The sequence below is a fragment of the Saccopteryx bilineata genome, chromosome 4, assembly GCF_036850765.1.
Source record: "Saccopteryx bilineata isolate mSacBil1 chromosome 4, mSacBil1_pri_phased_curated, whole genome shotgun sequence".
Taxonomy (NCBI): domain Eukaryota; kingdom Metazoa; phylum Chordata; class Mammalia; order Chiroptera; family Emballonuridae; genus Saccopteryx; species Saccopteryx bilineata.
In genome coordinates, this window is record NC_089493.1 from 231421209 (window position 1) to 231435270 (window position 14062).

A 14062-nucleotide genomic window follows, 5' to 3' on the forward strand; every position below is an offset into this window, starting at 1 on the left:
AAAAATCATTTCTGGTTATAACTCATCCTGTGCCAGGCTCCTAATTTAAATTATTCTATAATATTATAGATCGTTAAGGGAAAGGAGTACGAGTTTATTTGATCCTGAAGGATCTCAAGTTGCCTTTAGCTCAAAACAATCCCCATATCACTGAGGCAGATCTTAGGGTGGCTCTTTCTGAACCCCTATATTTCTCATTAAAGAAACTAAAATTTATAACTAGTAAGTGATTCCTAAAATAGTGTGTCAGAATATGGCTACAGAAACTAAAATTTATAACTAGTAAGAGAGTCCTAAAATAGTATGTCAGAATATGGCTACAGAAGTTATATTTTGAATGATTTTTGCTCTTTACTTTACAAAGGACAATTAGAAGATCCCATGTATAGGCAGGAGCTCAGGCAAAATGTTTACCTTTCCTTCTGAATAAAAAGCCACAGAGACTGTCTGCTTATTAAGATTTTCTTTCATCAATGTAATGATAACCCAGTCTTTTTTTTTTTTTTTTTTTTTTTTTTTTTTTTTTTTTTTGTGACAGAGACAGAGAAACAGAGAGAGGGACAGATAGGAAGGGAGAGAGATGAGAAACATCAGTTTTTTGTTGGGGCACCTTAGTTGTTCATCGATTGCTTTTTCATATGTGCCTTGACTGGGGGGCTCCAGCAGACCGAGTCAGCAACCTTTGGCTCAAGCTGGTGAGCCCTGCTTAAACCAGATGACCCCTGCTCAAGCTGGCGACCTCGGGGTCTTGAACCTGGGTCCTATGCATCCCAGTCCAGCGCTCTATCCACTGTGCCACCGCCTGGTCAAGCTGGTAGCCCACTCTTTTCCCAAGGTTTTGTTTGCCTTGTTTTTCAGTAGTACACACAGTACATTAATATAAAAAGGACTGTTGAGATGCTGACAGATGCTGACAGCTCAGGACTTTCTCTACAACTTGTCTTGAGCCTTTTCTGTGGTTCTTACATTCATCTTTGGTGCTTTTGTCCACCCGCCTGGCTTCAAGTTTAATTTTTGAGTAATTCCCAAACATGTAATACTCTGACCTCTTTCTTGAATAAGTCACATAATTTTAATACTCTGCGGGATATTTCCACCTAGGATTTTGGCTGACACCTCAAACACACTTGCATCCGAAAGGCTTTTTTTTAAATTGAATCTGTTGTGGTAACATTGGCTAATAACATTATATAATTTTCAACTCTACAAGATTATAATTTAACATCTGTGTACTCAGTTACTTGTTATACCTGAAGGCTAGTGTCTTCCTGTCACTACTATTTGGCCCCCTTGACCCATTTCACCCTCGGAACTCCCTTCACCTCTGCTAACCACCATTCTGTTGTCTGTTTCAATTAATTTGTTTTGTTACATATTCCACATGTAAGTGAAATAATACAGTTTTGAGGGGAAAAAAGAAAAAATACAGTTTTGTCCTTTTCTATCTGACTTATTTCACTTGGCATAATATTCTCCATATCCATTCATATTGTCACAAATAGCAATATTTCATCTTTTTAGGGCTAAATAGTATTCTGTTACATGTATATATGTATGTATGTATGTATGTACCTACATTTCTTTCTATCTATCTATCTATCTATCTACCTATCTATCTCTTTATACACAAACGCCGTATCTTTTTTATCCAGTCATCTGTCAGTGGGCATCTGTCGGTTAGGCTGTGTCCATGGCTTGGCTATTGTAAATAATGGTGCGGTAATCATAGGGGTGCATATATCTTTATGCATTTAATTCTTGATAAAAATGCACTTGGCCATGTTGGTTCAAAAAAGAAATTCCCAGAATGATTCAATTTTAGGTAATCTATTAGTATAATCCACTCATAATAAAAGAATCTAAGGGAACTGTATGATCATCTACATAGGTTCGGAAAAAGCAGAGGGGTCCACCTCTTGTTTGACAAACCCCAGATGGGCTGGCAGAGATTAAAAAAATAAATAGATAAATAAAGAGTGGAAGGCAGGTATAGTCAGAACAAAATGTTATAGATGTCTATAAGCCATTCGATAAAGTTGAATATAAGATATTTTGTATTACATATGAAAATAAATTTAAAGTGAGTAAATGACAAATAAAGACCAGCTACTCCTACCTCAGGGCTTCTTTAGTTTCCCTTCTGCCAAGAATGATACCTTGAGAGGATTATGAGCCTGCCCCCAACTTAAGAGTGTTTGTGGAGATAGAATCCCTCTTCTTTCTTCTGTTTTCCTTGCTAACAAATTAAGGGTTGGTAACAATATGATTTTCTGTGATTTGAATACTGTAGTAACTTCCATTGATTTTTTACTTCCAAGTACCCTCTCCAGTTCCCTAGGCTTACTGTGTTCTTTATAATAGAAAACAGGGCCTCAGGTTATATCAAGTCCATTGTCTAGCCTCCTCTGTTAGTTTTATAATGGTTGTATAAAAATCTCAAGATGTGTGTGTGTGTGGGCAGGGGTTTTAGGTTTTAAATTCATATTATCCGTGCAATAAATGAAAGGCTTTTTATTTTCCCTGAAAGTTATGAGTCAGGATGTCTCAGAGTAGGTGCCCTGTGTTTCTAATCAACCACACTTTGCAAGGCATGGCGCTATTATAGAACACTTTTTATTTTATGAATATTCATGTCTCAGATACATATTCTGGGAATAAATGATGCTTGAATTAATTTTACCAGACAAAAAAAAAGCTAAAAGATGCAGTTTTACACACATTTAACGCTTAAGATCATTTTAGGCTATTTAGCACTTTTATGTGTAAACGTGACTTGTAAACTGCCCTTTAGGACAGATTTTGAATGCAGACGAAAGGAGATAAGCCAAACCCAAATCAGGAAAGGGAGCTGGTGCTCAATAATGATCATACATAACAGTATACTTAGCTTTGATTTTTTTCTTTGTTTTACCTCTGAACTGATATTTGTTTCCTTTAAAGTCTTTCAACCACTATTATTAGGAGGGAAAGAGAAATGACATTGGGTAAAGTTCAGTGTCCCTTTAACAGGTGCACAGTGCTTATCCAGAACAGTAATTTGTTATTTTGTTAAGACATACTTTCTACTTTTATAGTAAACTGTTTCTCCAGATCACATTCTAGTGACTAGTGTTACTTTAAGAAGCTAATAAACTTGTATTATGAGTACTTTGCTCATGTTTTGAACACTCACTGTAGTTTCTGGTTCGTACAGTGGTGTGCAGTATTTTATGGTCTTCATCACTCTGCTAGAATCTGGAAGGAAACATATTGTGAACACATAGCTTGGAGCTTTCATTTTTATACCCACATAATGCTCCCATCACTTTAAAAGAGGTCTTCCATTAAAAAGTGCCTGTGGGGTATACGTGTAGTTTTAGCCTACTAATTAATTATTTTTTGTTATGTAATAGTTTACTGTCATACTAAATGAAATTATCAAATTATGCTCATCTAAAGTAATAAGACAATTTATACAACCAGGGCAATCTATTTATCCTAAGAGTATCAAAATGTTTTTATTCAGCCATTTGAACTGTTGAATAGTCTCTTCTGACATTTGTGCACAGAAGTGTAACTTGTGTTCACATCACGTGTTCTTTTCTCTTCACAGTTGACTTCAGACCACGTGCCAGTATGGATACCGTCCATCATATGTTACTGTTTGGATGCAATATGCCTTCGTCCACTGGAAGTTACTGGTAAGGGGTATTGGGCTCATAGTTCAGGGGATTTAGAAAATGACTTTTTATAAGTACAAAGTGCATCTCTGCAAGTATTTTACAACTGACTAGTAAGTAAGCAGAATATTTCCTTTTTAGAAAAGAACATCAAGTAGTTATTATGTTTTGGTTGTCACAGTATTCAGTCTACTCTAGAACACATCCATCAGTATTTGACATTGACTTAATAAATATATATCTGTTGGCATAATGTGCCAAGGTGCATTCAGCTCTGAAAGAAAGACTGAAAATTTAGGTAATGGATACTCTGATGTCTATTTTTTTTTAAGTTCATGATTCACCCAAAGAGCACCATGGCTGTATTCACTGAGCACTCTTATCCCAGACACCAAGCTAGGTGATCTTTACACCCACTTTATGTTATCCTAATATCTCTGCACAGCAGATATTATTTATTATTTCGCTTTACAGACAAGGAGCCTGAAGCTCAGAGGTTCAGTAACCTGCTCAAGATAACACAGCTGGTTAGTGTCAGACCAGGATTGAACCCTAGGTTGTCTGGTTTCAAATCCAGTTATTTCTCTTTCACCTCACCTGTGTCTCATTTATTCATGTAACTATTACAGTTTTAGAATTTATTTTAATCACTGTGATGAGCCTTAATATCATGTCATGAACGATCAATAAACATCTATTAAATGCTTGTTATATGTCAGAGTGCAGCAGTGCTGTGGGAGGGTCTAAGATAAATAGATATGTTTTCCACCTCTGGAAGCTTACAGTGTCATTTTAGCTTGACATCTTCCCTTTCATTTTGTTTTTGGTAAGTTCAGTGAACTTTGAAAATAGCTGTACATTAAAAGCTTCATATTTTGCACCAAAAATCAGAATCACTGTTACATATTTAACAGTGAAGAATGACCAATGTGTCTCCTTTGACATTAGGAAAGGATCTGTTTTGTGATCCTGTTTCTGCATAATCACATAGACTGATAGAACTGGTTTTGTGCATCCTAATATTTATTAGACTGATATGAGGCATGCAGCAACTGCTCTCTAGCCATTTTCATAATAAACAATTGTTATATGTATTTGGAGCTGTTAAAAGCACAGGACAATTAGAGGAAATCTCCATGGACCAAGTAACATCATAGCAATTATTAATAAGCTTAAGTTCTTTGATGAAAGGGGCATATCACATAGTAACTTCACTCACATGACTGGGTTTATGTAAAAATGGAACCAGCAAATCACAGTTAATAACCTCTTATATCCTCATTCCAGTTTTTGCTCTTCAGTAATTTTTTGTAAATAAAATTTTGGGATTAAAAGTATTCTCTGACAACTTTTCTGAATCTGATTCAGCAAATCACATCCATTGGTTTTCAAGTTTTAAAAATATTTCTTCTGAAATTAGCAAAATTTACCTTTGGATTAAAATGAGTTAAAACAGCTAAAAGGGATGTGATCTTTAAACATCTGCTTTAGCATCACCTTGGTTAAAGAGAATTGGTGAAAAAATCAACTGTCACTTAAATGTTCTAATTATTAAGGAAAAATATATCAAATGAACTAAGGCTGGTTCAGTATTCTCATATTAAGGGAATACCAGAGAAAACACATTATTTTAGCTCTCTAAAATATTAATTTATATTCTTCAGTATACTATTTTGATATTGAGTCTATCCAAAGGACTTCTAAGTTGAGGAAAGAGAATTCAAAGAAAAATGTAAGTAAAAATGAAAACAGTAATTTTGAGTAATATAATTGCTACACATACTATTTTTGCTAAAATTATTACTGGAAAGGAAACATATTAAAGTGAAAGAGTAGTGAGCTCACTGACTGGACTCCCTGAGTATGTTGCCTATCCCATGTGGGCTGGCCCCTGTTGCTTCATTTTATCAAGAGACTCTCGCTAGCTCATTATATTGAATAGAACCCCTCTATGCTCTAAAATTTCAGTCTATGAATATCAGTTGCATGCAAATGCTGAGTCAGATTGGAAAGGCATCATTATGAGGAGTTGGAGATGTATGCACTGGTTGAATCACCGCAAGCAGGCAATCAACTGCATTTCGCCATTCAGTAGCATCATTACGTATTTAGAATTCTTAATGACGTTATACCCATATTTTAGATTTTAAAAATCTTTCTGGCAGCCCATATTCCCACTTACCCTATAGGCTTGTTATAATTGACTTTATAACCATAAAACAAGGACAGTAATTGATGCTGTTATTCATCTTTTTTTAAAAAGGCCCAAAGCCCTGGCCAGCTAGCTCAGTGGTAGAGCATCAGCCTGGTTTGTGGATGTCCTGGGTTCGATTCCCAGCCAGGCACACAGGAGAAGCACCCATTTGCTTCTCCACACTTCCCCCTCTCCTTTCTCTCTGTATCTCTTTTCCCTTCCCGCAACCAAGGCTCCATTGGAGCAAAGTTGGCCCAGGCACTGTGGATGGCTCCGTGGCCTCCGCCTCAGGTGCTAGAATGCCTCCGGTTGCAAAGGAGCAATGCCCCAGATGGGCAGAGCATCGCCCCCTGGTGGGCATGCTGGGTGGATCCCGGTTGGGTGCATACGAAAGTCTGTCTCTCTGCCTCCCTGCTTCTCACTTCAGAAAAAAATACAAAACAAAACAAACAAACAAAAAACAGGCCCAAAGTGTTCAACTATCACTTAAAAGGACAATCTATATGTTGTCTGTTCAAAATGCCAACTGGGAGATATGCATTCAGTAAAACTGTTGTAGTGACTCTGGCTTCCACAATCCAGCCCTACTCTTAATATAACAATGGAATAGACTTTTTATCCTTCAACATTTAACAAAACTCGTTGGTCTTCAAGAATTAGAGCTCACAGAATATTTCACTGGCTGAACTTTACAGTGCTTCACAAAACATTCTCCGCTCCCTACCCACAATGCTACACAGACTCAGCCCTGGAAACAGTCAGCGGATGTTTTCCAGCTGCTTAGCCTTTTATCTGTCCCACCTGAATTATAATACTAATAACAAAAATGTATCAGTGTCAAAAGGCCTGCATTATTTTTCTAAAATATTTAAGCTGTGAAATTTATACACTCATTTCACAGATGCAAATCTATTCTTCAGTTGCTCTAAGAATAGACAGTACTAAAAAGATTTCCAAACTTACACATTTACTTTTGGTTATTATACCTATAATGGTTTTTGATGCTTAAGAATATCAAGAACCCATTCATGCTCTAGGGAAACCTTTATAGGAATACAAAGCTGTTGTAGGGAAAGAAAGTTAGCACTAGGATTATTTTAACACCAACACATCAAGCTAGGATTTCCTCTCTTTACTGTTGGTTAGATGGTTCTTCCCCGTTTTTACTTGACTGTTCTGTTTTCGTTGTCAGCAAATTGGCAAATATGTCTGTGTCTCTAATAAAGTAAACATTTCTCCTTGAAATTATGAAGTTATAATTCATCCCCTGTCTACAGGCAGCACTTTTAATATGAAGGCGAAGAGCTATTCTGATGATGTTCCACTGTTGTGCTGCCCTCCTTTGCTCTTTGTAATTGCCTCTTTCTACTCTTCATTAAAATATATTTACAGTTATATTAAGTTTACAGGAATCTAGTAGACACAGCAGGAAGCAGTTTTCATTATGTAGTCATTTTAATTTTAAAGTTTTTTTTTCCTCTATGTATGTCCTAGTCTTTCGTGTCTCATTCCAAATTAGCAGCTCACGTTGGTAATATGTCTAGTTAATTATATGCATGTGCATTTAAATTGCATCCATTGATGTGAGCCTTTTAATATACTGTGGAGCAGTCCCTTTATAGTTAGAGTGGGCCTGGTGCTCAGTTCCGAATTTACATACCTCTCGAGGATGCAAATAAGGACCAGCTGGTGGAAAAGCAGCAGCACTGCTGGCCCGTGTAAAGAAGGCAACGGGCCTGACCTGTGGTGGCACAGTGGATGGAGCCTTGACCTGGAACGCTGAGGTCGCTGGTTTGAAGTCCTGGGCTTGCCTGGTCAAGGCATATATGGGGGTTGATGCTTCCTGCTCCTCCCCACCTTCTCTCTCTCTCTCTCTCTTTTCTGAAATGAATAAATAAAATAAAAATAATTAAAAAAAAAAAAAAGAAGGCAATGGTACCTTTTTAGTGTATCCCTCGTACCTTCTTTCCCAGACTTCTCAAGGAAACAAAACATCTTGCAACAAGACTGGAGCAAGCATGGCAATGGCATAATTTGTTGGGCTTTACAATATTTTTGCTTTGCAGACTTAATTCAAAACGTAGCATACTAAGTCCCTCAAATTTGTTGGCTAAATAGGAGCCATAAGCGAGCAGATGCTTTTTAGGGTCAGTAAGGAAATGAGGTCGTGAAAACTAAGTCATTTAGATAGATATAAAAGTTTTATTACTGCTCTCCACTAAAAAAAAAATGGAAAATTTTAGGAAATCTTGGACATTTGAAATACTGCATTTTTCTTTCTATGAATATTTTCTCTACTTTTTTCACTCTAACAATAAAATTCTTATTAAAATAATGAGTAGTTAGCTACAGAGAGTTCCAGGATTTGGAGTCATGGTATTTTCTTCATATAAATCATCTTGGCATTCCCGGTCATACTGGAGCACTGTCTTTTTGTAACATGAGATTGTATAGGCTTGCGCACCTTTATTCTGCTGAGCACAGGACTTAAGGCTTAAAGCAGTGTATGACTGGCCATCCCAAGATTTATTCCATGATTAAAGCAAACCGGTTTCTGATTTATCCTGCTTTGTACTCTGGTGTGATCTTCTATGCAGAGCTAAAATTATGTTTAGCCTTAGCAGTTAATATTTGATTTGAAAACCATCTCTAATGATGCTTTTTATGACCAACGACTCTTTACAAGCCAAATATGGCTTCTATAAGTTGTTTGATCTTTTTGAAAAAGAACTCCAAATGATTAAATGAGGCTGTTCCTAGCTGCTCTAACTTGGACTCATTCTCCAGCTAAAGCAGTAGCGCTTTACAGTCCTATAAAGCTTTAGCTTAAATTCCTTTTAACTGCTTCTATTTATTAACCACCTGCTGTGTCTTTTTAAATGTGACTATCTCCTCAGGGTTACAGATGCTGATGATGGGAAAGAGAAAATAGCTAAAACATACACATAAATATATATATGTGTGTGTGTGTGTGTGTATATATATATATATATATATATATATATAGAGAGAGAGAGAGAGAGAGAGAGAGAGAGAGAGAAGCCTGTATGTGAAACACCCTGCTTGGTTACTAAGTGACTTTTTTTAGGGTGATGTTACTGAAGCTTCCTTGCCTCCCACGCACTAATAACAATCCTTTGTTTGAGAATGGTATTTGTATGCACTGCCTTCATGCACGTCTCCATATCCTAGCTACCTGTCATCTGTGTACTCGCAGCAACACTCACTGTGCCTTCTGCAGCCCACTCTTTGTTTCTGCCATAACAAACTTCTAAAGTTAAACATATCTATAACATCCTTGTCAGCATAAGTAAAAATAATACAATCTCCAGTATCTACCCTTTTCCTGTTCTAAGCACTGTAAAAATATATCTTTGAGGGTAGTAGCAAAGTTTAGACATAAATTTTTGCTAGGCTAAAATTAGTTGTATTCATTTCCTTATTTTATTTTAATATTGTAATAGATTCATATTGTAGTGCCTATCAGGATAGTATAAATGATTGTCATGAAAATGCACTTGGCGGCCTGTTCTAACTTCTAGTCACCAATAATCATATTTCTTGGCTGATATTTAGGTGCCTGGATTAGAGGTATTGATAGGAGTTCCTTAGCAACTGACCAATTCCTAGTAGACTAGTGTCAACTTTAATAAGATAGAATGTCATGGTTGTAACTGTTTTGACAGTTTCCGCAGAAATAAACTTTACAGAAATTTGAACATTCACTTTTTCCTCACAGAACTAGTACTTATGTTAAACAGAATAGTAATATTATAGCACTGTGCTCTCACGTTTAACATTTAACATAGAGCCAGAATTTTGAAATCAGAACATTCTTGGTTCAAATCTCAGCTCTACTACTTGATAGTTGTAATAAATATTGTTCATATTATTTAACCTGTGTTAGGCTCTTTCCTCATCTGTAAAATGGGGATATTAATCCTGCCTAATTGGGCCGTTATGAAGAGTGAGGAGATGTAAGTAATGTGCTTAGCGCAATGCCTGGCACGTGGAAGTACTGAGGAAGTGGTGGCTATTATCTTTATTCATTTGTTAATAAATGAATAACTACCCACTATGTGCAAGTATTTTGTTAGGCATGAAGAGTTTGGTGTGGACAAAACAGATACACTGTGTTCTTACGGATCTTATTGCTTCTCTGATCTCATGGTAGGTTATGGATTTGTGGCACTGTTTATCAGGCTGATGCTTGTGAATCACTGCTCTTGTGTAGCTCTCCTATTAAGTATCCTGATAATTACTATGTTAAGGCATATTCATTGCATTGATATTCACATAGGGTTTGTCTGAATTGGGAAATATGTTCTATGGAAAATATGCAATATAAACAATTAATGAAATTTAAATACCCGACTCACTGGATGCAATTTTGAAAGGGAAGGACAGTCCACATATGCCATTGATTTTATGTTATGTTTCTTTTTTTTTTTTTTTTTTTTTGTATTTTTCTGAAGCTAGAAATCGGGAGAGACAGTCAGACAGACTCCCACATGTGCCCGACCAGGATCCACCCGGCACGCCTACCAGGGGGCGACGCTCTGCCCACTAGGGGGCGATGCTCTGCCCCTCCGGGGCGTAGCTCTGCCAAGACCAGAGCCACTCTAGCACCGGGGCAGAGGCCAAAGAGCCATCCCCAGCATCCGGGCCATCTTTGCTCCAATGGAGCCTCGGCTGCGGGAGGGGAAGAGAGAGACAGAGAGGAAGGAGAGGGGGAGGGGTGGAGAAGCAAATGGGCGCCTCTCCTGTGTGCCCTGGCCGGGAATCGAACCCGGGACTTCTACACGCCAGGCCGACGCTCTACCACTGAGCCAACCGGCCAGGGCCTATGTTATGTTTCTTAAGGAAACATTCTCACTTTGGATTCATTTGCCTGTGGTACTCTTAAAGATTTAGTGCTTTGAAATTGGAATTGAAAGTCATACAAACTTAACTTGAGGGCCTAAAATTTTTATTTTCTTTTTTATATTTTTTAGCCAAAGGAAGAGATGAGTTATCAGTTCTGATCTTCCCTGAATAATCTTGGATTTTAAAGAGCCTTTAACAGATATGACTAGAGAGTACTTTAGCAGTCAGTCGTGCTTTATTTGGATAATTCAAAATGACAGGCTGGCCCTTTTCAGTTCTTGGCAGAGTCTGAAAATATTCATGCCATCTGAATGGTTTCCCTGTGGATTAGAGGTGAAAAGGTTCTACAGCAAGGGTTTAAGAATCGAGAATAGTTTTATTTTCAAATGTTAATTCTCATCATTTTTGCAATGAATACTAAGAAATCACAAGGGAGCTATGTGAATCTTTTCATAATTAATTGGCTTAATCTGGAGAAGCCTTTAGGAGAAGTTGCTATAAGAATAAGGAACCTGGTTGATGAGGCTTGAAATTACAACAGCCATTGATCAAGGGTTGGTTGCATCGCTTCCTAACTTTAAGGCTCTTCTTATTAATAAAGACAGTAAAAATACTATTTTGGTAAGCCCAAAATAGTACAAGGACCCATTTTGGAAAGCCAAAATATACAAGGTCAACTATATCCTGACAGTCTTTTCATGTGGAGAAAATATGATGCTATTTTCATTTAAAATGAGCAATGGAAAACTGAAAATGAAGCGGTTCAGGGGTTTTATCCCAGTGCTCTTTGCCACTCTCTTGTTTCATTCATTAGGATCCGTTCTCTTGGCCTCTTGTTTTCCCACTTCACTTAGTCTTCTCACTCATTAAGTTTTAGTGTGAGTTTCAATATCCCCGCGCTCTCATGGGAGTTATTCTTTACTCAGCCTTGAGTTGAGTACATTTTTTTTTTAATCATAAAATAAGATATTAAAAATCAAACAGTGATTTCCTTTTGAATCTCTTCTTTTACCAGAACTGGTAAGAGAATTAAATATAAAATTATTGTCTTTTTGCAGATAAGTCTGAAAAAAATAGGTAGAATTTGATTTTAGAATTTCATATACAACTACAGCCTGTCCCCGTGTACTAAAATTAATTCAAAATGGATCAAAGACCTAAATATAAGACCTGAAACAATAAAGTACATAGAAGAAGACATAGGTACTAAAATCATGGACCTGGGTTTTAAAGAACACTTTATGAACTTGACTCCAATGGCAAGAGAAGTGAAGGCAAAGATAAATGAATGGGACTACATCAGAATAAAAAGTTTTTGCTCAGCAAGAGAAACTGATATCAAAATAAACAGACAGCCAACTTAATGGGAAATGATATTTTCAAACAACAGCTCAGATAAGGGCCTAATATCCAAAATTTACAAAGAACTCATAAAACTCAACAACAAACAAACAAACAACCCAATAAAAAAATGGGAAGAGGACATGAACAGACACTTCTCCCAGGAAGAAATACAAATGGCCAACAGATATATGAAAAGATGCTCAGCTTCATTAGTTATTAGAGAAATGCAAATCAAAACTACAATGAGATACCACCTCACCCCTGTTAGATTAGCTATTATCAACAAGACGGGTAATAGCAAATGTTGGAGAGGCTGCGGAGAAAAGGGAACTCTCATCCACTGTTGGTGGGACTGTAAATAGTACAACCATTATGGAGGAAAGTATGGTGGTTCCTCAAAAAACTGAAAATAGAACTACCTTATGACCCAGCAATCCTTCTACTGGGTATATACCCCAAAACCTCAGAAACATTGATACGTAAAGACACATGTAGCTCCATGTTCATTGCAGCACTGTTCACAGTGGCCAAGACATGGAAACAACCAAAAAACCCTTCAATAGAAGACTGGATAAAGAAGATATGGCACATATACACTATGGAATACTACTCAGCCATAAGAAATGATGACATCAGATCATTTACAGCAAAATGGTGGGATCTTGATAACATTATACGGAGTAAAATAAGTAAATCAGAAAAAAACAAGAACTACATGATTCCATACATTGGTGGAACATAAAAACGAGACTAAGAGACATGGACAAGAGTGTGGTGGTTACCAGGGGTGGAGGGAGGGAGGACGCAGGAGGGAGGGAGGGAGAGAGTTAGGGGGAGGAGGAGGGGCACAGAGAAAACTAGATAGAGGGTGACAGAGGACAATCTGACTCTGGGCGAGGGGTATGTAACATAATTTGATGACAAAATAACCGAGACATGTTTTCTTTGAATATATGTACCCTGATTTATTAATGTCATCCCATTAACATTAATAAAAATTTATTAAAAAAAAAGAATTTCATATACAAATTGCAATGCAGTTCAGATATGATAGTAGTTATCAAAGCTTCTCTTCATATAATATTGTTCTCTGCCTCTAAGTCATCCTTATATATCAAGATAGAAGGAAGTGTGACAGCCAGAGCTTTGAAGCCTGGTTTGAGTCTGTGACCTTCGGCAGCTACTCAAAGTCTCTGAGTTTATTCAGCTGTAAACTATAATCTACTTGCAATTTTCTGGTGAGAATGAATATAAGTTTGTACACAATACCAAACAAATAATAATTCAAATTCATTGTTATTTAATATTTTTATTAAAATTTCTTACCACATTTCCCCATGTATAAGATGCACCTTTAAAAAAAATTGGGGTCTAAAAACTGGGTGCGTCTTATACAGTGGTTGTAGAAATGTGGCATTTTAAATACCATAGATGTAACTGAGGACGAGGTAATATATGAAGACAGTAATTTGTCATTAGACACAGAGGACGGGAGTTTTGACAGTGATGAGGAGTTGTATGAATTTTATGATGAATAAAACTTCTTGAGTTCAATAACATTATGTAATACTTTTTTTTTCAAATTTCGGGTCCCCAAATTAAGGTGCATCTTATACATGGAAGCATCTAATACATAGGGAAATACAGTAACTAAATTAAGACAAAATTTTATACTTGACAATACAATAAAATTTAGGCCAATTCTATTTGTTAAGTATTTTTATATGAAAAGTTAAAAGCATCCTCAGCAGTTAACGTCACCAAACATTTCTTAAATATTTACTAAATACTAGGCAGGGTTGTAAGTGTTAGGAGTATAGGGTGAAAGATATGACCCTAAACTTAAGTGTGCACAGCCTAGTTGAAGAAGAGACAAATGACTGATACTTAGCATGAATACTATGGTTAAAGAATGGTAGTTGGGGTTCTGGCCTGTTGGCTCAGTGGTAGAGTGTTGGGCCGGCACATGGATGTCCTGGGTTCAATTCAATTCCCAGTC

General features: G+C 36.8%; 1 protein-coding gene across 16 annotated transcripts in view; it reads left to right on the plus strand.

Annotated features, from left to right (window-relative positions):
- The window catches only part of PAM (peptidylglycine alpha-amidating monooxygenase), a 349889-nt gene that overhangs the window by 211881 nt on the left and 123946 nt on the right, over window positions 1-14062 (plus strand). For all 16 annotated transcript variants that reach the window (XM_066273910.1, XM_066273915.1, XM_066273907.1 and 13 more), the window contains one exon: window positions 3593-3680. In XM_066273910.1, the coding sequence (XP_066130007.1) occupies window positions 3593-3680 (88 nt within the window). The remainder of the gene's footprint in view (window positions 1-3592; window positions 3681-14062) is intronic.